The 26,736-nt window shown below is 36.2% G+C and overlaps 5 protein-coding genes across 10 annotated transcripts; 1 reads left to right on the top strand and 4 right to left on the bottom strand.

The window, feature by feature from the left end:
• Positions 1-156: 156 nt before the first annotated feature.
• Positions 157-2,784, bottom strand: LOC142532645 (putative clathrin assembly protein At4g32285). Its single transcript, XM_075638981.1, has 2 exons — positions 2,440-2,784; positions 157-2,347 (listed from the first exon to the last, which is right to left on the bottom strand). Exon 2 carries the CDS (start codon positions 2,304-2,306, stop codon positions 420-422), a length of 1,887 nt encoding a protein of 628 aa, XP_075495096.1. The 5' UTR covers positions 2,307-2,347; positions 2,440-2,784; the 3' UTR covers positions 157-419.
• An 803-nt stretch (positions 2,785-3,587) lies between these two features.
• Positions 3,588-7,492, bottom strand: LOC142532172 (EIN3-binding F-box protein 1-like). Its single transcript, XM_075638434.1, is given in 3 exon segments — positions 3,588-5,849; positions 5,851-6,257; positions 7,207-7,492. Coding segments are annotated over 3 exon segments (2,010 nt in total). The 5' UTR covers positions 7,232-7,492; the 3' UTR covers positions 3,588-4,271.
• A 3,078-nt stretch (positions 7,493-10,570) lies between these two features.
• On the bottom strand, positions 10,571-14,110 carry LOC142533392 (uncharacterized). Of its 4 annotated transcripts, none has more exons than XM_075640141.1 (6): positions 14,018-14,110; positions 13,696-13,938; positions 11,696-11,957; positions 11,070-11,151; positions 10,827-10,893; positions 10,571-10,749 (listed from the first exon to the last, which is right to left on the bottom strand). In XM_075640141.1, the coding sequence occupies exons 2-6, from the start codon at positions 13,789-13,791 to the stop codon at positions 10,696-10,698; spliced, it is 561 nt and encodes a 186-aa protein (XP_075496256.1). In that variant the 5' UTR covers positions 13,792-13,938; positions 14,018-14,110; the 3' UTR covers positions 10,571-10,695. The 4 variants fall into 4 exon arrangements, with proteins under 4 accessions (XP_075496256.1, XP_075496257.1, XP_075496258.1 ...); XM_075640142.1 differs by having other exon boundaries at positions 11,696-11,952; positions 13,783-13,938; positions 14,018-14,105; XM_075640143.1 differs by having other exon boundaries at positions 13,783-13,938; positions 14,018-14,102.
• Positions 14,111-16,019: 1,909 nt separating this feature from the next.
• On the bottom strand, positions 16,020-17,124 carry LOC142533656 (SPX domain-containing protein 1-like). The gene is made up of 2 exons (XM_075640496.1): positions 16,818-17,124; positions 16,020-16,669 (listed from the first exon to the last, which is right to left on the bottom strand). Exons 1-2 carry the CDS (start codon positions 17,109-17,111, stop codon positions 16,166-16,168), a joined length of 798 nt encoding a protein of 265 aa, XP_075496611.1. The 5' UTR covers positions 17,112-17,124; the 3' UTR covers positions 16,020-16,165.
• A 1,511-nt stretch (positions 17,125-18,635) lies between these two features.
• On the top strand, positions 18,636-23,764 carry LOC142532607 (DEAD-box ATP-dependent RNA helicase 15-like). Of its 3 annotated transcripts, none has more exons than XM_075638923.1 (12): positions 18,636-18,794; positions 18,934-19,067; positions 19,484-19,584; positions 20,769-20,941; positions 21,033-21,264; positions 21,393-21,511; positions 22,058-22,114; positions 22,190-22,374; positions 22,560-22,704; positions 22,790-22,873; positions 22,988-23,051; positions 23,441-23,764. In XM_075638923.1, exons 2-12 carry the CDS (start codon positions 18,952-18,954, stop codon positions 23,449-23,451), a joined length of 1,287 nt encoding a protein of 428 aa, XP_075495038.1. In that variant the 5' UTR covers positions 18,636-18,794; positions 18,934-18,951; the 3' UTR covers positions 23,452-23,764. The 3 variants fall into 3 exon arrangements, with proteins under 3 accessions (XP_075495038.1, XP_075495036.1, XP_075495039.1); XM_075638921.1 differs by having other exon boundaries at positions 22,988-23,123; positions 23,185-23,523; XM_075638924.1 differs by lacking the exon at positions 18,636-18,794 and having other exon boundaries at positions 18,807-19,067; positions 20,665-20,941; positions 22,988-23,123; positions 23,185-23,523.
• The last annotated feature ends 2,972 nt before the right edge of the window (positions 23,765-26,736 follow it).

A 26,736-nucleotide genomic window follows, 5' to 3' on the forward strand; every position in this document is an offset into this window, starting at 1 on the left:
CAATGGAGGAAGAAGCTTGACGCTTTCCCTTTGCATATGGAATCTGGGAAAGCGAAAAAGGCTCGTTGGATTCTTTTATGCTCCCAACCAGGAACCATCCATAGCCGGTGGCAACAGTACTCGGACAACTTTCCAAGGTGTACTTCAAGTTGGATCTTCAGACAGAAATAAACGCAACATAGTAGCTACCACTAAGATATCAATTCAATATAAAAAATTTATGTTTTTGGACGGGAGACATTGTTGAAAAATCTCGAATTGTATTGCAGAAAAAAAAAATTCATAAACGGAACAAAGCCCCTGAAATCACATTGATGCCCTTTCTATGCCCATGGTCACGCACAATTGCAAGTAATATAACATATAATGCAAAGGAAAAAACAAAAGTGATACAATGTTTAAGTAAACTTGCTGAAAAATCAGTAATGCATGAAGTGATACCCATAAGGTCCATTTACTGGTGGCATTCCATAAGGCTGTGCGGTGGCACCGATCTTGTGCAAACTGGTTTGACCTTGCATGCCTTCTCTCGAATATTGTTGCCATACCATCTGCTCCTGAGATAACAAGTGCTGCTTCTTTTCCATATCCGACATCTGCACATATGCTGGCGGGGGAATGCTCAAAGATGCAGCAAATGGATCTCCTCCGACAGCCTGGACTGTTCCATCTGGTGCAGGTAGTGCTAACACTGGAGTTTTGCTTGTTCCAGGACCTGGCAATACCACACTGCTAGCACTGCCACCACTCAATTGGGTCGTGCTCACGTGTTGCCGAACCACTCCCTGATCGTACATACCATTCAACAGTAAAGGATCCAGTCCCCCGCCCATTGCAGCCTTCTGCTTGGACAAATTACTGGCAGACTCGACCAGGGCTAGTTCCCAGTCAGCCTTTCCGCTCTCGGATGCAGGATTTTGCCAAGCAGAAGTCACCTCTGGCTCTCCGTTCGAAGGGAATGCTTCCCACGAGCCAGTCCCATTATTTGCCACCGGCCCAGCAAACAGCGCCAGAGCGAATTTATTGCCTTGATCATCAGCAGTCACTCCCTCATCCCGTAGATCCACTAAATCCCGAGTCTCTTGGACAATGGGCTTAGGCATCTCTGGCTCAGGTGGTGGATGGGGAGTATAGTTTTCTGGAGGCGGCAATGCTTTGATCTCATTCACATCAGACAACAGCTCCTCCCCTTGAGCAACTGGCCCGATCTCCACCTTTCTTTCAGGGCTCTTCATTGCCTTAGCCCTGTCCCTCACAAACTCCCCCAAAGTCTCCAGCAGCTTACTAGTAATCTTCTGCACTTCCGGATACTCGGAAGACCTCGCCACCCCTACATCTTTGCACCAATTATAGAATCCTACCAGCTCATCAATCTGCTTAGCTGCGCTAGCGTAGGCATCAAAAGCTTTCACACAATCTTGATACTCCATATCAAAGAACTTATCTAGAAGTACTGCCAGAACCTCGCACACATCAGCATAGAACTTGAAGCTCTCCTTGACCATTGCATACAGTGCCACCAGAATCATCCTCTCATTCTTGGCTAGACCCGTGGGTCGACACGACATGAGCCGGTCCAACAGTCTCTGCAAATGACCCATCTTCCCAAGAACCCTCTCCGGCTTCATTTCCCTCAGTGGGGTAAGATCTTTCCTCCCCTCAGCAGATTCTCTGACGTCCCCAGATGACTGCGATCTGGGCATTCCATAACCCTGTCTGTCCCGAATTTCATTGAAATCATCATATCCCCTGTTTGATCCTGGGGGCGATCTATAATTATGCAGATCCTCTCTACTGCCAAATCCTCTCATTTCAACCCCATATCCACTCTGTTTCCGATCATAAACCACCAACTCAAGTCTCTGATCCAAGTACAGAGCATAGGTTCTCACAAATGCGGAATGATCCCATGAATTGGAATGAGCCTCATCACGGAAATCCGACAAGTTCAATAATCTAGTCCCCTTTCTAGTAGCATACAAGATTTCCTGCTGGAAAACAGCATCTCCGTCGTTGAGCAAACGGTGAATTAACATCAAACACTTGAGGGCAACGATCCAATCCCGAGTCTTCCCCAATCTTTTAGATATAGCAACAACACAAGCATTAACATAACCACGAGAGAGCGAGTTCAAATGGAGAATTTCCCTAATATACTTCTCGGATGCCGGGTCATCGTCGTGACTGGTGGCTTTGACTATGGCGACTTCCAGCTCCGGCGCCATGTTGCTGGCAACCTTGGCGATCCCGATGCTGGCTTGGTCCTTCACCGTCCCGATGGCTTTCCGAATCGTGGTCGGCGGCATGGCTTGAGCTAAGTTTCTTCCGATATCCCGCGCTCAAAATTCTGGAAAAAAAATGGAAAACTTCGATGATGTACAAGCTTCGATGGCTCAAGAAAACGAGACCGACAACAAATGGGTTTTGAAGTTTACTCACCTTTAAACAATGAATCACTTAGATCTAGATGATGAACCTTGGAACAGAAATCCACCGACAGATCTGGTCTTCTGGGCTTAAAAGTACAATCTTTGAAAATGTAAAAAGAAGAAGAAGAAGAAGAAACGAGCAGAGCTGTCGGCTGCAGACAGATAATGGTGAAAGCGTGTTCGAATAGCAGGCAGGTAAATTTTATGGTGAACGGGTGGATCACTAGATTTGGTGCGAACTTTGGGAGGAAATAGAAGGGAAGTTGACCCGTTTCGTTTGAAGTTACATTAAATGTAAGAAATGGAGGATTGAATCTTAATCAGATATTACAGTTTTCTCTGCGGGTTTGGATCTCACGGGAGAAAACCTAAAATGAAGTGGGTTTGATCATTTTTCAAACCTCCAAAGCAAATCGAAATCCGGTTTAAGAAAGTTATTTTTCCCTCAGAAGTGAAGTGGGTTTGTATTATCTAAATAATATTAGTATTTATATATGTAATTAGATTATTATATCAATATTCTTTAAGTGAATTTGAAGAATTTTTGGGTTAATTCAACCCATATTTGAAACAATGAAATATGACGATTTAATTTAGATCGGGAATAATGACGACAAATCTGATCTACCTTGACGATTGTCCGACAATGGTCGGATTATACCAACGAAATCCTTGTGATTCTCAAGTCAGAGATTTGTGATGGCACAATTCCTAAACTAGCTCTTTGATGTGGTTACCAACTACGAGAGCCAGATCACGGAAGCTTAGCGCCTATTACCTCCTAATGCTCTCTCGATGAGCTTGGATGAGAAATCGTGGCGAATGAGGAGAAAAAAGGAACATGGCCTGAGATAATCATTTCTAATAAAACAGGCAAATCATAGGCGATGAGCCTGCTCTTGAAGCTCAAGGTCCGGAGATCATGATTCTGGAGCGTGTAGGTGTGGGATATCTAAATCAATAGCAGTGGAACATGTTGCAAATCTTTTAAGTTGGCCTACGAATTGCTTCTTGTATAAGATCAAAGTTGTCGGGTTATTTAAATCTTAGTTCGTCAACCTACTTCAGGGTTAGTAACCTGTCCTTCCTGTACCGTAGCTGCGTAAAGTAACAGGTATAATAACCAATCTTAAAAAAAGATGAACATAAACAAGAAGATACATAAAAATGCACTTTTATTCATCGATAGACAACTGATACCACAATGGTAACAAAGCAACGGAACATTCAAGGAGTCTTACATCACGAGAAGGTTGCAAGGGGGACGACCGTTTACAAGAAAAGAAGCCTGCAAAACCAGGGTTTGGCAAACACAAAAAACAACCCTATCATAAAGACAAGGTTATCATGGCAGACTATAAGTAATATCTGCCATGACCAAAGCCCACGAAAGCAAGGCAACAGACCTCGAACAGCCAAAAGCAACCATGAAACAACCCTCACACCGACTCAATCAAAACATGAAACACGACAACATATGCAATGTAGAAGACTCGGTGAAGCCGAGACTTCTATATACCCTAATAAGAAGAGAGACTGCTTGAAACAATGCAAAGATTCAGCACCCACCGTCCTCGGTATATTCTCAGCTAAGTGTGGCCCAGTAGAAGGATAGCTCCCATCGTAGAGAACTAAAATTCTTGAAACAACTTTCTAACGAAATGAAAGCTGCAAAAAAGGGTTACCAAGCCACAATCACCGGAAAAAATGCAAGGCCGAAGATGGACACTGAACCAGGTGACAAAGACCCATACACCAATGGACCCAAAAACAACTCAGCACTAACTGCTAGCTAACAAGACGTTCATGGAGGAAGTGGACATTTATGCTCGGTTCACCATGTTAATAAAGAACATCACACCTCCAAAGCTGCTCTAGAAGCAGATCAATACTGCTGCTGCTGATTCCATTGCAGTGCCGGATGTTAAGCCCCACCAAAGTCTTGCCCAACACACCCAAGTAAGGTAAGCTCATGTCGGACACAAAAGAGCAACCTGCCAGGGAAAATATCTGTAAATTTAGCTGCTCAGCACCAGACAAAGTAGCAATCCCAGAATCAGTTATTCCACACTTCGAAACATCCAACTCGGTCAGCACTGAGCAGTTCTGGGCGATTTCAGACAAGGTGATGTCTGTGAGGTATTTGCACCCATCAAGATTCATAAGCTCTAGTGTTTCCCCGTGCATCTTAGTGATAGCCACAACTGAGTTGTCAGTCAGATTAACAGACCCACTAAGATTTAGCTTATTCAAACCAGCTTCCAAACTGCGAATAAGAGGTAGAAGTCCAGTATCAGTTATTCCCTGAAGGCCACTGAGTTCAACTTGAGTCAGTTTTGGGCACATTCTACCCAATACGGCCAATCCAACATCACCAAATCCTGGACAGTTATGAATGATCAATGATCGGATCGAATGGCATATGGAAGTCAAAGGAAACAGAAAATTTATGTCCCGAATCCCCAAACAATTTGCTAAAGCAAGAGCCTTGAATTTTCCACCACAATTTGCAAGGATATGGAATACTCCACATTGTGTGATCCTGTGGCATTCCTCCAATTGAAGACTCTCGAGTGACACAGCAGCTCTGGCCAATTTCACAATTCCAGTATCTGAGACAAGGAGATTTTTTCTGAGTCCAAACAGCTTCAGATTTGGGCAACCACCCCCCAAAGCTTCAAGCCCAGAATCAGAAACACCTCCACATGCAGTAATGGATAAAACTTTCAGCTTCTGCAAACCTTGACCCTTACCCATAACCCAGAAACCCCTATCATTGACATTCTGGAGGTCAAGGAGTTCAAGATCGGTCATTGCACTGCCATAGTGTCCAATAACAGCAAGAGAAACATCACTGATGTCAAGCGCCTGAAATTTAGCTTTTGACAAGACATGACCAGCGGATGAAAACAAACTCACAATTCCCTGGTCACCTATAAGTGCGCAATTTTTAACAGTGATGCACTTCAAGTTGGGGCAATAGCGGCCCAAGGCTTTCAAGCTTTCATTACCAATGTTTGTGCAGGACTCAATTGTAACTGACATCAAATTGGGACAGTTCATCGCCATGGCAATTAATCCTATGTCTGTGATTGCAGGGCAATGACATAGGTCAAGTTTCTCAAGAAGACGTGCTCCACTTGCAATTTCCAAAAGCCCTTCATCACCGATTGATGATAAGTTCCACAGGGAAAGATATCTCAAAGAAGGGCAACCACGACCAATAGCTCTAAGGCCAAGATTTGTCAGACCACGGGTAGAACTGCTTCCACGAATGGAAAGCTTTCCTAAACCTCCACGACTTCCAGTTCCTACAGCAATAGATGCCAGTCTCACATCAGTTGCTTTTTTCCCTTCCAAGCATCGGGAAAGAAAACCATCTGAATCAATTCCTTCAAATTCCTCGTTCACAGATTTAACCACGCTCGGAATCAACAAATTCAACTTTCTCCTTAGGCTTGAATGCTTCATCCTCCTTCACAGATATAGATGTATTATCATGCTCCTCGGGGTCAAGATTACCTTTAGCCGGGAATATTTCATCTCTATGGATGCTACTCAGAAGCATAAGCCAGCGCTTTGAGACAGAGGCACAGACACTCCTCTCTTGCCCTCCTGAGAGACGTCTGAACACCTCAAAGAGGCATTCATCAGGAAGAACCTCAATAGATGGCTGCGGCTTAACCTCTCCACTGAAAACGAATGGAGCACTGACATGAGACCTTTTCCGCGGGAAATACACGTCCACATGGCGCCCAAGAGGAAAAAACAAATTTGAATCCTTGGGATTTGTATGCATAAACCCCCCAGAACAAAAATCATCAACACCTGTAACCAAAATAGGAAAACTGACATCAGCTTATAATTATAATATATAACTAATCGCTTTTCAAGAATTATAATATATCTAGTGTTTTGGTTAATAATGAGAAATTTCTGGGACAAATATGCAAATTTCAAATCTAAAGCTGCACAGTAACATCAAAGGGACCAACATATCATGAATAAGTGGATAAAGCACGTGAGAAGTCGAGAATGGTACGCATAACCAGCAACCAAATCCCACAGTGAGGAAGCACAAATATCCTCAAGTAAACGCACAGAGTCTACCAAGTCAAATTCACTGGAAAACACCAAGCGGAAATTGGTTGACAGAATCGGCGCATTTGGATTTCAAATACTTGATACAACTCCACTTGAATTGCATTGTCAACTTTCCAATACATCAAGTATTTCAAGTACCAAGTGATTGGGGTCATTTCAATTCCATTCATCAAATGAAATTCATTCCATCTTTCTAAGCAAAGGCCCAAGGAAGTGAGATATTATTCTATTACCCCCACGATCATTAAATATCACGTAAAAATAAACGTTTCAAAAAACAAGGAATCAATAACGAAAAGACAACCAAAAGATTGTAAAACAAAATTAGAATTGAGAAAATAAAAACTTCAGATGTTAATTAACACGCTACATATGAACTTCAGATTTAATCATTTGAGTGCTCGAGGTGTGCAAATACAACAAAATAGAAAGATCTAGAAAACAAACACTACACACGGGTCTAAAGATTAGAACTTTAACCCAAAACTATACATGATTTCAGATAATATGACTCGAATAAAAAAATTTCAGCCTGTCTACAGATAAAAAGCAGTCCCAAAAAACGAACGCACAACACACAAACCGTCGAGAGCAGAAAGATTCGGAAAATCATTAGCACATCAAGAAAACAAACTTCAACCAAGAAAACACACAAACGATGAGCGAAGCATACCACTGAAATCAAAGACTTTAGACATGGGAACAGCTTGTACACCGCAGGAAGGTGGAAGCCAAAAAAACCCTCCCTCTGGCGAGAGCAAAAAACAAGCAGATCCAAGAAGAAACACACGATGAGGAGAGAATCAAGAAGAACAAAATGCATCCGAGAAGAACCAGAGGCCAAAAAGATTATCGAAGAAAACCCTATTGAAAAGGGCAAAAAAGTAGTCAGCCAGGAAGGAAGAGAAGGAGAAATACAATGCGAAAATGCGTTGATCCAAGCTTGTGGGTGTATTTCTTCTAATTGCATATCCTCGATAAATTAATTAATTATTATTTCTGGAGGTACGTGGGGCCCATCTTCCTTGCATGCAATGAATCAAGACTGTAACTTTATTACTACGTTCAATGTTCCTTCTTCCTACGAAACCACAATATTTGATTAATGTTTTCACTGTTTCAAGTATCTTGGATATATAATCACCAAAAATACCAAACCCCAATATTAAAAAAAATCCGTATGTCAAAGATTTAGGTAATAACATTTTAAACAATAAATTTATAAAATTTTAAAAATATATGGTGTAAAACGATATATATCGATATCGTAATAAAATTTTGATATAATTGATATGTTAGTTATATGTTTCAAATTTTTCGATCGGTATTTTGATGCAATATGGATATAAATTTTTTTTATAGCATAATTTTCAGTACAATATACGTTATACAATTTTCGATATGATATATACTTTTTTTTATTGTGGTACGATACATTATGATACGTAATCTCTAATTATACTGAGTAATGAGAGTGAGTTGAATAATATCGTTATCATTTTTCCGTACGCATACATGTATCTAAGAAGATAGATTTTGTTGCATCGAGTAACTGTAATACTTCGATATATTTTTATCCTAGAATTCTTTTACTCTACCCATTGTTTATTTACATATCTACGTCTTTTTATGTTAATTGTCTAACATGGATTAGATAAAATATCTGGAAATTTCATATATGGATCTGGATAATTCCTCATCTTTTGAGATAACTTTCGTGGTTGAGTTATGTCCAAATTTCAATCTTAACATTATATCAGAACTCAATTCCATGGTTATGTGTTGGACCGCTTATAGTTCGGCCACCCATTAATATCTCAACGTTTCAATTTTTCATACCTTAGCATGAGAGAGGTGTGTTAAGATGTCTCATATCGGTTGGATGGAGTTGCTGAGAGTTTCATATATAGATTTTGACAATTCTTCTTTTTTTTAGCTAGTATTTGAAGTTGAGTTATATACACACACAGACACACACACACACACACACATAATGTGTGTGTGGTTATTATATCAATAATATTTTGAACAAGTGGAGCACATCGTTTTGTCCCCCCCCCCAGAAGTTTTTGAAGTTTCGCAGCTGAAAGACATCAAATTAAAACCAATTGGGCTTATATTTAATTGCAATGAAGATAACGACAACTCATGCATTCATATTTCAATTGGTAATTTGTCCATAGGAAACAAAAGCAAGGCATCATCACCCCAATTAATTAACATAAATATTATTTTGTCCATACTAAACAAATTTGAAACTCTCCACCTGCCTTCAATTTTATTTGATGTAAAGTTGGCAGTAGTAAGTCGTTGAAAAAGAGTTGTTATTTGTTATTTGCATTTCATAATTTCATCCGACTGAAAATTGAATTACAATTTATTTTCCCTTCTATTTATGACAATAATATTTTTTTTTAAAAAAATTATTGTAATTTATAAAATTATCTATAGTATATTGAGAAATAAATATTGAAAACAAATATCTCCAAGTTTATTTAAAGGAAATAGCATTTCATTCAAACAGTACAACATTTGTCGAAAATAGCATCTATGAAATCAACACATAGATCATCATCTAAAGTAGCAACATCAAGACGATGTGCGACCTGATGCCTCGTGAGAACAGTGAAGAAACTTTGTAATATTGCGAATTGACGAAACAAGCAGTGATATGTAAGCCAAAGGACTAACAGTTTGTTTGGATGAGCGGATTCGAAGATACAGATTCCAAATCCATAATGACAAATTAAGTGGTTTGTTTTGGTAAATACATTTGACATTTGATTTCAAATCTCAATTAATTATTTTTTGAACTATTGTGGTGTATTTCAAATTATCTCAATACGAAGTTATTTCAAATTCAAATCTTTTTGAACCAATCCAAGAGCAATCAAAGTGAAGTAAGTTATTTCAATAATAATTATATTAAATTTCAAATAAACTCAATTTAAATGTCATTTGATGCAATTCATCATTTAAATCCCTCAACTAAAATCAAATTCATCGATCGAAACACAACATAAATTCACAACGAAAGCAAATGTTTGAACACGCTCTTCAACAGAATGACGAGCCCCATATAGACAATATGTGAACAAATATCAGCTACGTACAATGACCATCATATGCATCGTCGGATCTATTTTTATATTTTGAGATTCGAGGTATAAGAATGAAGATTGTACTAACAACAATGAATGGGTTTGGTAACCAAGAAATAATGGGTATTATTCTATCTCCTAAAACTATACAATATTTAGAAATTCTTGTGTTACCATGAGTGTACTCCGTACATATCGAAAAATGATGATTGCAGATTGGTTCCATGTCATCAAAACATTATTAGAAAGTCTTTTTTATAACATATTATTATGTAAATAAAAATAATTAGGAAAATTATGTTTCTAGAGGAGACAATGACATGCAAATATGCAACTCTTCAAGCCTCGTTGGAGTTGGAAAAACATTGGACTTATATCTCTGATTCGAGCCCTAAATTATTTTTATAGATAGTTCGTCACAAACAACTTATATGCTTAAAGAAATATACTTCAAAGCATTTGAGTCATTATTCTCGAGCAACGGTTTTTCAAATTGTTTGCAAACATATTTAAATATTTTCTGAGTATCGAACGAATTCGAACTAAAAATATGATTAGTTAAGTTTCAAACCGAGCTTGAGTTTGAGCCTTTTATTTTTCTTGATATGTGGCTCGATTCGATCTGTTTACACGACTAATTGAAACCACCAAGCCCTTGCTCTCTCCGGTATCGAATTCTAACTAAAGACAAACCTAGAAAACAGAGGAACAACAAAAGATATTCGAAGGGAAAAATATTGATTAGTTTTTTTTTTTTTTTTTTTTAAATGCATATTTGTTTTAGGTGAGAGATGGAGTTCCCCGCTCATCCCCTGCACACAAGGCATGCAACTTCCATCTCTAAGTTCCAACCATGAATAAAAGTACAAGAAATTCACAGAGCATTAGAAAACATTGACTACCTAGTCACAAATTCTTAGCAACTTCGAAACCGGGAAATGTAAACAGTGTCATATATTTATAATATGAACTTCACTTAAATTGCTCGTTGCGTTCATCAACCATTTCATCGAGTTACAAGCAAGAGTTTACTATCCAGAAAATTTATATTTTCTTACAAGTCAATCGAAAAGCCCCTCTTGTTCCCACACATCCACCAGAAAATCCACCATTTCCTGTTAAGGTAACTAAAAGAGAGATGAGAAAGCTGGGATTATACATTTCTCTTAATGCAGACAGATACCACACTCACCGCCAATGGGATAGGCTGGGGGAAAGGCTTGTTGGTCCCAAGCAAACTTTCATACGTTGCATTCCAACTGCAAAATTGGAAAAGCATAATATAAAAACTGTTCAATATTCCAGCCATGTTTCGAAAGGATGATATCAAACAAACTTCGCATGAAGAGATTGATGTCATGCACACATTATGTCCACCAAATCTAGTCATCGATATCCGAACATTTCAGACTGGGAAATACAAAAAGTCGGCCACCTCAATTTTCGTTCTTGTACATGCTTTTGAGATCGCTTATTTCCAATCCACTGTTGTCTTGTTTGATTCCAGAGAAGAAGACCTTCAACAAATTAATTTGAATTTGTTAAAAGGCAGTGAAAGGCCACATTTTGATCAAGAAAAACTAGCAGGCAGAGAAGGGAGACAGTAATGTCAAATAAAGGTCGGTCTCTCAAGTTTATATCGAACCCACCCTCTTTTTAAAGCAGTCATGGGGATGATAAATTAAAAGAAACCCAAAAAAAACAAGCAGTTTCTGGATCCGTGCTAGACTAATCCAGAAAAATCAAAGAATGGAAGCAAACTCAAGATTTGTCATTATACTAATTAAGCTTTGATAGTGGCAAATTAAGGAAAAGAATTAGCGCTTGATGTAAGTATGGGTTAGAAAACAAAAACACCTAGTAGAATACTGCCAACTTTGGGATAAAATATGATTTGAAGCCAACCAAATAGGCCCCTAAAAGCTCCATAATTTATTTTAGTGTTCCTCTGCAAGAGATAAAATAAACAAGAGAGCAGTAGTGGAGGTATCAAAGCGCAAAATTGTACTTTAAGTTCCTTAAATGCACAGCAAGAGGATGACATAGCATTGATGTACTTGCCAGGATTAACAAAATCGGAAGGGTGGTTTGAACTGCCAGCACTGCTGTGAGCATCAACGGTTTGATTTGAAGTACTGATTGACGAGATACTTCTATGGGACTGGAAGGCACTATGGTCCATGGTACCTGAACTGGTGCTCCAGAAATCCTCTGTCAAATTATGTTTCTTTACTCGTTGACCTTGAATTTTCAGACCTTTGGATGGTTCATCCACAGAAATCACAAGTGATGGTTTGACACAACATCCTACGCAACCTCTGCTCTGTTACAAATTTGGTTTATCACCATGCAAATGAATAACGTGACAGAAAATTTTAAGACACTTTGGGTATAGCAAAGGAGGGCCAACGAACATAGAAAGTGTAGGAGTGAGAAGAAATTTTGTCACAGTTAGCCTCGAAAACGTCCATTACTCTAAAAGTGAATAGCATTATCCAAAATGGAACAAATTTAAGCCAAAAGTTTTGAATAAGATCAGTTCTATTATGGCAACAAACGTTCATTAAAGCAAACCCAAGATAACAAAGACAGTATCATATATGTGAGATGATGCTAACAGTAAAGACAGGTGGAGCAATTAGTCAGTAGAGGTCTTGATTGAAACTGGAAAAACAGAAACCTTTCCAGGGCAATATTTCATAATATATTGTAAGATCATCCCTTAGAAGATTAAACCAGTTCACGTTGTACCCATTCTTATATCTTGAAAATCATCATCAAGAAAACCATGAATTACCGAAATTTTCAACAGCTGAATTATATAAAAGCAAGTAGAAGGGGAACTGCATGTGTCAGACGACAAGAGGAGATGGTTCCGTGGGTGAAGAAAGGTTAGATAAGTGACTATACTTATGGAAATTAATGTCGATTTTGCAATCCATGATAAAACAAAACAATATTACAAATAAAAAATAAGGAAGAAATCTAGATAAGTGGGTGTGAAGCTTCAGTTGTTGTTGTTTCAAAATAAACCATATTGGCACGGAAGACATTTGAGAGAGTTGCATCTCCATGACTCATATCAAGTAATTTCGTCTAAGAATTATAGCAATTACAATTGTGGCTCAATAACAAGAATATCATGTCATGTACCTATACTGTCAAATAATCGAAAATTAAACCATCAATATCAAGAAACTATGAAGTAAAAAACTCCAATTCTGCAGATCAACAAGTCAAAAGGTAAGTAAAATAATTACGCATCTGCTCCACTTGATCTAAGTAAAGTTAAGGCATCATCTTACACGAAACATTTCTTTCCATTTATCCTTCAAACTTTCAATAATCAACCCAATGAGAGATAGCAAATACTTCTTCAAACACCCAAAGGACAAATATAAAGGCCTAATTTTCTCAAGAATCTCTATTTCCAAACAATATCTATCACATACAAATCTTGCCATTTTCTTATTTTATCGTTTTTTTTCTTTACAGGTTCCTAGTGAGTCATTTCTAAACTGTACAATCACGTAGGGAACGGGTACTACTCGAACAAACTCTTACAACATCAGACAAAGCATGATGTGAAAATGTCAAAGATAGAGAAAAATCAAAACTTTATGTTTTCACACGCCATCGTCGCTTTCTTAAAATGGAAGCAAAATCAAATATTCCAAACCACAAAATAAGAATAGAAATTAAGAAAGCCTACTTGTTTCGTGACAAAATGGGTTGGCCCAAAACCCAAGGAAAACACCATATTATCATGAAAGCAAGACAAATAAAAATTCTTTGGTGGGGTCATATGTTCCACGAAGGTTTATTTACTTTTCGTGGTAACACCCTCTTAGAATCACAGAGATCACCGGCCCCCAAAATGCAACACAAAATGATTGGTAATTATCGAGGCTAGAATCGTGTTATGAGTGCCCTTCCCCTGAACAGGAAAAGTTAAAAACTTTGGCTACCTCGGGAAAATATTGAAAAAACCCCCCCAAATTTCCAAAGAAGAGCATATTCACCAGCTAATCAGTAAATTACCGTCCTTTAAAAAGTTGTACCTTGTGCTTCTGTACTAAACACAAAATGAAGAATCCCAACATCATCATCCACACACACATATAGAGAGAGAGACTTGGAAAACTGACCCCATGCATGCAAGTAGATGCGAAATCCAAGAGGGGATCGATCTACTCCAGCACAGCATTAACTGATATTTCCAAATACGCTGATTTTCCAACCCAAATCACTCGTTTCAAAGCCCAGATCTCAAAATATCAGGCAGGAAATAAAGGCCAACAAATCTGAAAACAAAACAGTGTCAATCAATCTAAAATTGAAGACGCAACAAAATCGGATCTAAAATTTTCTGCTTTCACTTGCAATTGGATCAGTTACGAAATGCTTGATCCGTTAACACACTAGCGTAACTTCTTCAGAGCAGGTGCGGAAAGGATGAGCGGAGTGATAGGCAGTGGTGAACGTTTAAGCCCATGCGTTCTCGTCTGAAATTACTTGTCTGCCCTCGAATCGTTGACCTCTCCGTTATCGCGTCAAATTAATGAACACATCATGTGGCCTGCCGACGTGGAAAGCAATCGTAGATAATAGAAAATTATTTTGATGTAAATGATTTGAATTTAGTTTGAATAAATTTTTATTTGAGTTCAACTTTGACTCAAAATTCGAAAAATTTAACTTTTTTTTCGAGTTCGATTTGAATGAAATTCGAGTTCGATTTGAATGAAATTCGAGTTCGTTTCGAAGAATTCGAACATGTTCACGTTCTAATCGAACTCGAAAAACTCGAAATTTATTTATTTAATATATAATTATATTAATAAAATATTACGACTCAGGAGCGACTAGTGAACTATTGAACAAAATAATTTAAGCTCTAATACTGCTCGAAAACAGTTCGAAATAATATGTTCGAATTTGGCTCAAATTCATAAACTCGAATTCAAATTAAATATTTTTTGAGCCTACTTGAAAAATTCGCAAACCAATTTGATTCATTTATATGCATACAATGATATGTAAAATACGATAGATGAATATTATGTAATACATATATTGTTTATCAAATTTTGATTAATTATGATATTTATAAAACTAAATATGATATGTTATTGAATAAATAGTCTTTTTATTATTCAATGTGAATATTTAAACATATTTTTGTACATTAAATGAAATATAAATAAATAATAATCGGATTAGCAAAATACAATCATGTCAGTAATTCAAATAACAAAATTATATATATTAGATAAAAAAATGTGTGGGGTAATTCTGGAATTTATAAAAATCTTAATCAAAATTAATTTGTAATGATGTAACGAGATATTTTCTAAATTAATAATATATTAGTAACTATTATATATATATTTTTTGTGTTCACGTAATTTAATTATTTGAATAAATAATTTTAAAAAAAAACAATAACAAAAAACATGTGAAGTTTGAGATAAAATCATCGATCATCAGAGTTGCATAAAAAACATGCAGAGGTAAAACTGTGGATAAATTTAGGTATCACATTGGTAGAAATAAATTTCCACTTGACGTTATAATTTTGAAATAGAAATTTTCATGCCAAAGTTCGTGAAGTTACTTAAAATAAACATCTTGTTCGAGTAAATTTGTTTCAACTCAGTTCCTAAACTGGTAGAATTATCTTATCTTAAAATCAATTCTCATAGCCTTCGGTAAATCAAGGCAAGATATAAATTAAGACAAACAAATTGAAAATGTACACAATAAACGGAAAAATTACAATTTAGTCGTGTAAGTTGATATGTTTTGAATTTTAATTTTGTAACTTGTAAATGTTTGAATTTGATCAAATAACTTGAAATATTTCCTACTTTTGTTTTTCACTCGAATACACAAAATCAATCAGATATTACTTATTTGACATCGATAATATATATTCCACGTTATTCATATTGGGAGAATAAAACCTTTATTACACAAAACAAAATCATGGAAACAATAAGTTTTTTTCCTCTCATTTTGAAATATTGGGCGTCGTTTTTTATTTTCATTTTATTTTATGTTTATATTTTTTAAAGTATCAACGTATATTTATTCTCGCTACATGAGATACGTAGGAGACCATCAAAGTCAAACAAGCAACATTCGATGTGTTTAACGACTTTTGGTCAAAAGGAGCAAAAAAAAAAAACCATCAAACTGTTGAATGCAAAAACAAACATTGACAAGTTACAAGAATAAAATCCCGAACGTACCAATCTTGATATACCAACGATACAATTTCCCCACAACAAACTATCGTACAATGGAGGCGTCAATTGCATTTTGCCGTATATATTTCGCCACATATATGGCGTATATATTCGACTTCTTCAGTTGGTTAAGAAAATTTTCGAAAATCATCTCGTAAGTTAACATATTCGAGGTATTTATCCTAATTTAAAGTATTAAAACGATGCGATTTTGCTAATTTTCGGCGCGTGCATGCGTTTGACTGTATCCACACGATTATGTTCCGACATTTCAATCCAATCAGTCATGATCACAATCCTTCATCGGAGGCATGGAGAAGATGCCGAGAGTGGAGCTTCCACTCCTGATCTTCTTCAGAGCCCTCAAGGCTGATATAGTAAGCCTAAGATACATGTTTTCCATCTCACCAAGCTCTTCATCGGAAATATCTTCGACGCAGCCGCCGCGCACTCTGCAGATACTCGGGGCTGCAGGTTCCTGGTGCTGGTGACCTGATAAGATGTGGTAAATAATCATCGACTCGCATTCCTTGACCAAATCCTTTATCACCTGCGTCCTCAAGAATGGCTGTTGCAAGATTATCTGGACGAAGCCCAGTCGAATCAGATGATCCCCGTTGCTTCTCTTGTCGTGCTTCTTTAAGATTTTCACCAGTCCTATGTAGTTGAGAGCACTGTAGTTCTCTAGTAGAATCATCTCTCCATGAAAATCCACCATCTTCCTTCCTATTTTCATCAGCTCCACCGTCGAACATCGTGCCTCGACAACATCGTCTTTCAACATCTAATTGATAACATGTAGTCGTATATATATTAATCCTGATCATATAAAAAAAACCCATGATGGAAAAGCAAATAATGATCACCCAGTCTAAGATCAGTACTGTTTAGGCCTTTTCTCGTCAAAAAGAAAATTGTATATATATGTATACCTGCAATTTGATAATGTACCCTTCCTCTTTGTTCATCACAAACTTGTTAAACTTGTCGATCTCCGCGTGGAGAAGATTCAGAAACTCATTTATGGCTTCCAGTACCGTCTGACTACCGTGCTCACGGCTCGTCCGGGGCCTCTTGTTCGGCCTCTCTTTTCCAAGAATATCGTTTTCCTTGTTTGGATAGATGAGATTCAGATGCTGCTTCAATTCTTTGTAGGATAAAAACTTGTCTTTCCAATCAGGCAACGTCTGATTGATTAGATTTCTCAAAATCTTCCAAAACTTCATGACTGAAAACGTACGTTAGCATTCGAAGGAACAATATTACATATAATTGGTGGGGAACAAATAGAAGGGATGTTATATTGAAACGAATATACCTTTTGGCATGTAAATATTCTCTTGTTTTGACCAAAATGTGCTGATTTCCTTGTGGGATTGTGCCTTGTTTCTTTCGCCATTTGAGGCACAAAGTTGGATTCTTGTATACTCCGAATTCTAGCTCCATTAATAATGTGAGGGAACTTATAATTTATAAACGCAAAGTTTTTAATTGGTGGCTCACTTGCATACTTAATTATTGTTCTCTATTGCACTAACAAATATATATAATCCAGCCGAAATTCTTACATATTAGTATAAATATTTATGAATTTCCGAAAGGCATGTAGATTCATATCTTAACTACACTTATTATTTATGCAAAACACTCGAATAAATTCGTGTATATCTTTTTACCTCGTCTTATGACTTGAACATCGGACCGCGATTAAAACCACATATTTTCAAGCATTAAAACTGTTAGATAAGTACGAGTGGTGAATGAACATTGAAAAATATGTTTTGTCCCACATTAGAAAATGTGCCAAGGAAAATATACTTTATTAGCTCTATGTTTGTTTGAGCTATAGGTTCGGACCCCAAGGGGCATCAGAAGTTTTTGAAAAGAGAGACAATGCTGACAAGTTGGATCTCGGAGAAACACAAGCGCGTGCGCTCAGCCTGGTTCGGTTTTGGTGCGGTGCGGTGCTGCTTCTTGACCATATTAATATTTTTGGACAAAGTTCATTTGAAAAAATAATTTTTTTTTCGAAACAATCCAATGTTTACACATTTTAGTTGGTGATTAGTCCGAACCAGTGCGGTGCTTCAGTTCGAACAGTGTGTCTCGTGTGACTGTCTTTTGGCGTTGCACCGCGTCCCTTTGCATAAAACCGTGCGTCCTCTGCCTTGAAGGGTGCGTCCCATGACTTATCACAAAAGGGTGTGTCCTCTGGACATGTCCCTGGCTTGTGTGAATCACTCTTTAAATAGTCCATCTGCATGCATTCATCAGACATTTTTGCACACATTTTCATTGCATTCTATTATTCAAAACTTGAAAGCTTCGGCATATCTTTGTTCGCTGACATCCGGAACTTGTGGTGCTTCAGTTTCTGGATTGATGATGTTGTATTTTGGGGACGATTGTCGTTTCGTATAGCACTGTGAATACGGACAAAGTCGTCTTGCGGAAAAAGGATTTCCTTTGCCTCAACTCGTACTTTTATCTGTTCCAAAGATCCACGGAAACTCACTCTACAGAAACTTTGTAGCCTATTTTCAAGCATTTTATGTATTTTCATTCTAAAATGATTAAAACTAATAATCAAATTCACGATTCATTATCTTTTGATTTATAGAAGTTATATTTTAGTTTGTGTGTGTAAGTGAGGATATATTTCAAAAGTGGAGTGTGATTGTAAATTTTCGGAGTGGAAATATGGACGTTCTTCTCTCGGGAAAAAATTGGGTTGCGAAACTCGACACGCCCCTGTAATTCCTACCTTCCTTCAAGGGTAAATTCGTCATTAGGTTACTATATAGTCAAAACCCTAGCACTTTCGTCGCCTCTCACTCTGCCCCGCGTTAAGAGAGCTGCCACCCTATCCATCGACTCTGAAACCGATCCATCTGTTCCAGATTCTGCAGGTGAATTCCTGAGGGAACCATTTGCGTTGCTCCTCTTGCATATTGTTGCGAAATTGTACCTTTCTTCGCTAAACGTAGACGAGGATTCCGGGTTTGGAGGGACTTGGAACAATTTTGTTGATCTGTTGTTTTCCTGCAGTAACTTCAGAGACGCCAAATGGGAGAGAATAAGGAGAACGACGCTTACGAAGAGGAGCTTCTCGACTACGAGGAGGAAGACGAAAAGGCAGCAGACTCCGTCACCGCCAAAGTCAACGGCGAGTCCGCCAAGAAGTAAGGCCATGTTATATATTTTAATAATTTTTATTGTTATTGCTAGACCAAGATCTCCTTTATGGCGGGTCGAATCTTTCTGGTTTCAACAAGTCTTTGTTAGTTCTAGGCAGTATCAGTTTGCTCTTTTAGATTTTCTTACTGTATACTACTGTTATTTCAAGGTTGGTCGGTTTTTTTCTTCTCATCTGAGATTTGTGGTTTATTGGACAAAGTTTACATCTTTTTTAAAATTAGATTAGATAGAAAACTTGCGAGGGACTGATAGACTGGGGAAATTTATCGTTTTAGAGATAGTGATGGAGAAAAAAGTTTCTTTTTTGCAAGTAAATGAATGTATTTGTAAATTTATCTACTTTACTTCTGTTATCCATGCACCCAGTTATAACTTGGGCATTCTGCCTCTTTAATTTCAGGGGTTACGTAGGCATTCACAGTTCAGGATTCAGAGATTTCCTCTTGAAGCCAGAGCTTTTACGGGCTATTGTGGATTCTGGATTTGAGCATCCGTCAGAAGGTAATATACCTTTTTCTGGTTGAGCAGTAGACAAAGTTCTAAAATTCGCCAGGTGCAAGTCGGGCGCTAGATCAGTGCCTAGAGTCTAGGCGTCGTAATGCAGATTCCACGGTATCAAGAGGCTTGTAATAGTTCTTAGAATACATTTCAGCCTGAATTTTGTTAATATTCAATTGACAACTCGTTAATTCCTCCTGCTCTTCTTCTGCTCAAGGCAATGCAAGAGAAATCAAAATAAGGAAAAAAATTATCTTTAGGGCCATGTGTTCAGAAGTAAACAAACAAAGAAGATGATAGTGGTGTGTTAGGCAAACGCAAGCCAATAAATCGTTGTTTTATTTGGGCTTTCAATTCCAATAAAACCAAAAAAATTAAAAGCAGAAATCTGTAATTCTTTCTTTATGTCATGTTTTGGTTTAATTGGGTTTTCAAAAATTAAATGCCAAAAAAAATCTGAATGCTTAGGCCCTCCTAGCCTAGGTCCCGTTGCCGCCTTGGCTGACCGCCGAGCACCTTTTCGGTGCAGTCGGTCGGGCGCCCACCTAGCCTGAGTTTTATAATACTGGTAGTGTATTCGTTCATGCATTTCATCATTGTATGTAAGATTTAGTGATTTCATTTACTTTCCACTTTACTAAATCTCACAGTTATTTTCCACTGCTGTTGTTACACGCAATCTCTGTGTGACATGCCTTCAATTTTATTTTTTGTATGCCGGGGCCAAATTTTCTGTTGCCATGCTGACATTATTCTTCTTTGTGGTTTTAGTTTAGTTATACTGTCTGAATTCTTGTTAACATGCTGACATTATGACACTTTAAGTTTTGTTTCGCAAATGTTTTTCATTCTGTGTGAGTCGCTATTTGATCGAAATATATAGCGAGTGGAATGTGGCGCTTCATTTCTGGCATACATTGCTCACGATGTTGTAATATATGCTTTTATTGTTAAATACTATCTGGTGTAGTTCTTTTTATGTTGTCTGTTTTGTACTTTGTACCTTCTACAGATATTTACCTTATACAGAAATTGGCACGATCGTTCTTTACCTGATTCTGTTTGTGTTCTTATGTTTCTCAGGTAAATCACTATTAATGCTCTGCCTTGGAGTAGTTGAATGGTAAAACATTTTCTTATTGAAAACTGAGGATTCCTTGGATCAAATTTCTGTGGTTCTTCATCAGTGCAACACGAATGCATACCTCAAGCTATTTTGGGAATGGATGTTATTTGCCAAGCAAAATCCGGTATGGGGAAAACTGCTGTGTTTGTTCTCTCAACGTTGCAGCAGATCGAACCTATTGCAGGTCAAGTTGCTGCTCTCGTTCTGTGTCATACAAGGGAATTGGCTTACCAGGCATGTAGTCTACAGCAAAGTGTCTTTGCTTCATGTCTATTGGAATCTGTATCTGCTGGTTACTTTACCTTTTATGTTCTTTCGATTGCAGATCTGTCATGAGGTTGAGCGGTTCAGCACATATTTACCGGATATCAAAGTTGCCGTCTTTTATGGTGGTGTCAACATTAAAGTCCACAAGGATCTCTTGAAGAATGAATGCCCTCACATTGTCGTGGGAACACCTGGAAGGATACTTGCTCTGGCAAGAGATAAGGAACTTTCTTTGAGGAATGTGAGGCATTTCATTCTGGATGAATGTGATAAGATGCTCGAGTCCCTTGGTATGCATGCTGACACATCCATAATAATAAGTAATATCATATCACAGAAACAACACAATGACAGCCCTCACTGCATTTGAGAGGTCAAATTTGTTGTAAATTTTCTCATTACCTGTCCGTGTCCCCAGATATGAGGAGAGATGTCCAGGAGATCTTTAAGATGACACCTCATGATAAACAAGTTATGATGTTCTCGGCCACACTCAGCAAAGAGATTCGACCAGTTTGCAAGAAATTCATGCAAGATGTAATGTCCCGTGGCCAGTCCTATTTGAATATCGAAGTCTACCTTGTTTCCATCATTCCAGCCTTCTGCAGGAGGTCTTTGGTCATTAATGCAGTGGTTGAAGCGATCTACGCTTGCTATTTCACTTGTGTCTGTCAAACTGATGCATGAGATGGTTAAATTTAGGAAGCTTCAGGGAACATGATCGTAGGGGTCTAGTCCTAGGGTACTTCTGTTCATTTTAGGGAGTGTTTTTCCCCCCCTTGCTTTGGTTTGTCAAGTTCATCAGAAGTCTGTTTTTTTTTTCTCTGTTGAGGAGAGAATTGTTATGGAAGTATGGGCTGGGTAGGGAATTTAATTTATTTATGTCATCAGTTAGCGTAGTTATTTTGATCGGCAGTGGTGACACAAGTTGGTCTTGGAGGTAAAGTAGCTGGAAGAAGAAAATTCAGATGGACCTCAACCTCAATTCCGGCTGTGTTCATCCATCATTCATTTCATAGTGGATACCATTAATTTCACATGAGCTCTCCTAATATGCTTTACTGTGACATGTCTTCCTTTCAGCCAATGGAAATCTATGTGGACGATGAGGCCAAGTTGACCCTCCATGGTCTTGTGCAGGTTTGATCTTGAAATTGTTAAATTTCTTGTTCATTTTGTGCTACAGTTTCACACATTTAATATCCACTATGGCAGCACTACATCAAATTAAGTGAGCTGGAGAAAAACCGGAAGCTGAATGATCTACTCGATGCATTGGACTTCAATCAAGTTGTCATTTTTGTCAAAAGCGTCAATAGAGCTGCCGAGCTTAACAAGTTGCTTGTGGAGTGTAATTTCCCATCTATTTGCATTCATTCTGGCATGTCTCAGGAAGAAAGGTTTGTGACTCTTAGACTGTTCTCTTTTGATATCCTTGTTTTTTCCCCGAAAATATCATGTATGTTGTCCTCAAGTTAGTAGTGCATAAATGCAATGCATTTGATTTGACGACCTTTACTTGAGTTCTTGTGTGCTAGGTCTCCAATTTCCGAAGATTATTATTCTTAACGTGTGGGGTTTGCAGATTGACTCGGTACAAGGGATTCAAAGAAGGGCACAAGAGAATTCTAGTTGCAACAGATCTGGTGGGAAGAGGAATAGACATTGAACGGGTGAACATTGTGATTAACTATGATATGCCTGATTCAGCTGACACTTATCTCCATCGGGTACAATTCACTGGCTTTCATGCACAATTTTAATGCTTTTGAACAAGTGCCTTTAATTCGTTTTTCATGATTTTTGAAATGTTAGGTGGGTAGAGCTGGGCGATTTGGAACCAAAGGACTTGCCATCACGTTTGTTTCTTCTGCATCTGATTCAGATGTTCTTAATCAGGTATTTATAAGTTGTAGATGAATTATCTGTGAATTTACCATATGTTGTAGATGAATTATTTGTGAACTTTGTCTTTGCTTGCATTTTATGACATGTCCTTGATGCGTGTTACAGGTTCAGGAGAGATTTGAAGTTGACATCAAAGAGCTTCCAGAGCAGATTGATACATCTACATACAGTGAGTTGTTTGTTTCTTTTTCTAGCAATTACGCAAATAAGGCCTTATTTTTTTTTGGGTTTGGAATATATTGGGGTTACATTCATATATTTTACACAAGGGTTTCTTTTATTATGTAGTTTGGAATATATGGGGGGTTACATCCATATATTTTACACAAGGGATTTATGAATGTGTTTCTTTTATTATGTATTTGCTTTTGTTATTGGTTTGGGTGATAATATGATGTATTCAGGTTGTGCCTTATTGAAAGCTTTGCTTGCTGCCTTTGTCACACATTTGATATTGTTTCTGAGTGCCTTTTTGTTAATCACGGATCAAGGAAAGTGTCAAAATCTATGTGATGATTTGGCTTTATTGTAACTTCTCAATTTTGTCGTGTTTTGCAGTGCCATCTTGAAGCATGAAGGTCTTGTAAGACTGATGCAGGTGTTTGTGCCTGAGAGAGAACGGTGGTGCTGCAGTTTTTTTTTTTTTTTTTTTATATATTTCATATTTGGTTTCTCGACTTCTCTGTTAAGTTGATACTGTTCTCGTCTTGGCCTTCAGCTGTTATCGTTTAAACATGAATAGCCAGCCGCCAAACGGGAAGAGTAGACTAGACAATTTCATTTCGAATGCTGATCAAGTTATGATATGTCTTAATTGCCTTTTCTAACTTTTAACCATTTGTCTTTTCGTAGGTTCTAGATTTGTTTTCATTCGCGGGTGTACCCTCTTGTTTTAGAATTTAGATTAGAAGAGTTTCTTTCCAGATTGCCAGTATTTCTACATGCGCATTAGCCACTAAAAAAATTGTGATACTAGCCATACGTTTAATAGGGATCGCTACATTAATAAATTTCATCGAGTCAATAAAAATATTTTCTCCAGTTTTAGTTTTTAAAGCTAGATTACTCGATGTCTTATTTCTTGTTCTGCAATTATACTGTTGTGATTGTATTTATGTGACATCAATAGTATTTTTGTGTAAAAAATTTAGAAATTTTGTAGTTTTTAATATTTTGTTTCTTCTCATTAAAATATTGTGTTAAAACCTTTTATTTTACTAAAACGATAGATGGATTTTGAAGAGTTGAACAAAATCGAATGAGGTAATATTTTGAAGAGTTGCACGATGAGGTAATATCTAGATTATATCATCTCAATATCCGAACAAAGCAAAAGTAATTGTTGTTGGTAGGGGTTTAATTTTTGAAGGTAAAAAAATATCAATAACTCTTATCGAAACTTTATTCAGGTAGACATGATCAAATATGAACCCCAACTCCCCAATCGCATACCCTAAATTCATCGAATTTTTTTTCCAAAAATCTGGAAAATTTGAGAAGACATCTGAAGTAGACCGATTGAAAAAGGCTCGGTGAAGTCCACTTTTTTGGTTTATTTAATTCTGAGTAGGTTTCTTGTGAGATAGTCTCACAAATCTTTATCTGCGAGACGGGTTAATCCTACCGATATTCGCAATAAAAAGTAATACTCTTAGCATAAAAAGTAATACTTTTTCATGGATGGCTCAAACAAGAGACCCGTCTCACAAAATATGCTCCGTAAGATCGTCTCACACAAGTTTTTACTTATAATTCTGGATGTCTTTCTCCAAACGGAGTCTAAAATTTTAAATATTAGAATTCATCGAGATATTCTCAACGGCTACATAAACTATGATTTATATTATTATTTTGTGGGCAGAATTGTTATTTACACTAGTTACTAAGCACATGCGATGCGTGTGTATACAAATTTTTTTTATCATTATCGATGGACTAAAGTGTAATTTGATAATTTATGGAGTGACTAAATTGATATTTGAATTGTTGAAATAACAAAAATAAAAAATAAAAGTGTGTGTTGAAATTTAAAAAAAAAAAACAAAATAACAAAAAACAAAAGTGTAATATTAGTATCATATAAAGGTAAAGTTGGAAGAAAAAGTTTGTGTCCTCCTAGGTAGTTACTATCATGTGCTCACTCTTAATAAAATAGAATAAAATAGAATAGAAGAATAGATACATATATACAAGTGTTCACCACTTTCCAATTACTTATGGCTCTCAGCTCTAAAATTTAGGACAAGATTTTGGATTTAAGATCCAAATATATTAAAATCCTCCCCATTTCAGAAATAAACTATTATAACTATGAATGTTGCAACCAATAATAATAATAATAATAATAATTTGTTTTGATGTTGCAATCAATAATAATAATAATAATTTGTTTTGAACAAACTTGTCGAATTGAATAAGGTTTGTCTAATATAATTTATCTGATTAGTTTATTTTATAAGCTATTATATTAATCGGAGAATTTACAGAGACAGCAGGTTCCATCATAGTAAACCAGAAAAATATTTCCATCGTTGAAAAGTCAACGGGAAGTCCAAATGCACGTTACCCAAATGCCACGCAGTTTACTTTGTCAAATATGGAATGTTGAGTTTTATCTTTTTTTCCTTTTTCAAAATTTCTCAATCATTTTAAAATACAAAGTTGTCGTTATTATTGTTATTATTATTAGGGAGTTGATAATATATATATATATATATATATATATATATATATATATATATATATAAAACTTATAAGCTTTTAAAATAAGTTGACAGCTCATAAGATGTTTTTTTTTTAAAAATAAGTTCAAAAAGATTTTATTTTTATATTTCACTCTCCGAAATATCCTATATATTTTTTAAATCTTCATTTTATCATCATTTGTTAAATACCTACTTTATCACTTTGTTTTTTTCAAATTTAAAATATAGTTTTGTTCTATCTTTTTAGTAAGATATAAAAAACAAAAATATTTAATATTTTATTGATTAAATTATTAACTATATTTTTTAATCAATATTTTATTTACGTTTATTAAAAACAATATTAAATATTTTTTCTCCAAAAAACTTAATTTTTCTAATATAGATATAAAATAGATTTTTTTTTTCAAATATTAAAATTATAAAACTATTTTCATAAATAACTATATATATAAATACATTAACTTATAATATTATACATTTTTAGGTAATTTTGACCATAAAAAAGGTCTTATAATATCATTAGTAACTTTTAGTTATTTTCATTTAAACACTTTAATCACTTACTTTTTTTAAAAAAATCTCACAATTTATAAATTTTTAAAACAATTTATAAAAAAATATAAGAATTTATAAATTGTTTTAAATTTATGTAGCCCACCACCTTCTTATATTTGTTTTTGTCTTTTGCTGTAATATAGTGGAAAGAAATTCTTTGACACAAATTTCAAGTTAGAATTTCTAAAATATGAAAGTCTCGTTTCATATTTGAGTATATTTCATAACTTATCAATTATTAATTATCGAATTACGCAGTTAAATAGATTTACATCTTTTATCTTCCTAAATTATTCATTGCATTTTTAAAACAAAAATACCATATTCACCATATAAATTATTTCAAAAATATCGAATTTAATGTATGTTCGAAAAAAGATAATTTCTTTTTTAGTATATAAGTGCTAAAATCATGTCATTGATGGTAAAATAATTATAATTGAAACAAATCTTATTATATGCTATTGGACATTGGTGCACTAATTCTAGTTGATTTCACGGATATGTGATATGGTCTAACTGATCTATATCTTGAGTGAAAATAATATTTTTTATCGATCTGTTAAGAAATTTGTCCCATAAAATTGATTC

The sequence above is a fragment of the Primulina tabacum genome, chromosome 18, assembly GCF_025594145.1.
Source record: "Primulina tabacum isolate GXHZ01 chromosome 18, ASM2559414v2, whole genome shotgun sequence".
In the NCBI taxonomy this organism is placed as follows: Eukaryota; Viridiplantae; Streptophyta; class Magnoliopsida; order Lamiales; family Gesneriaceae; genus Primulina; species Primulina tabacum.

Excerpts from the sequence above, each read along its gene's own strand:
- LOC142532645 (XM_075638981.1), bottom strand. The coding sequence starts at position 2,306 with ATGCCGCCGACCACGATTCGGAAAGCCATCGGGACGGTGAAGGACCAA.
- LOC142533392 (XM_075640140.1), bottom strand. The coding sequence starts at position 13,098 with ATGGCAAGATTTGTATGTGATAGATATTGTTTGGAAATAGAGATTCTT. Across the intron at positions 11,152-11,695 it reads TTCCGATTTTGTTAATCCTG|GTCTTCTTCTCTGGAATCAA; the intron begins GCAAGTACATCA and ends AATTTGTTGAAG. Across the intron at positions 10,894-11,069 it reads GTACAAGAACGAAAATTGAG|TTGGAATGCAACGTATGAAA; the intron begins GTGGCCGACTTT and ends CCAATTTTGCAG.
- LOC142533656 (XM_075640496.1), bottom strand. The coding sequence starts at position 17,111 with ATGAAGTTTTGGAAGATTTTGAGAAATCTAATCAATCAGACGTTGCCT. Across the intron at positions 16,670-16,817 it reads GGTACATTATCAAATTGCAG|ATGTTGAAAGACGATGTTGT; the intron begins GTATACATATAT and ends GTTATCAATTAG.
- LOC142532607 (XM_075638921.1), top strand. The coding sequence starts at position 18,952 with ATGGGAGAGAATAAGGAGAACGACGCTTACGAAGAGGAGCTTCTCGAC. Across the intron at positions 19,068-19,483 it reads AACGGCGAGTCCGCCAAGAA|GGGTTACGTAGGCATTCACA; the intron begins GTAAGGCCATGT and ends CTTTAATTTCAG. Across the intron at positions 22,115-22,189 it reads CCCTCCATGGTCTTGTGCAG|CACTACATCAAATTAAGTGA; the intron begins GTTTGATCTTGA and ends CCACTATGGCAG.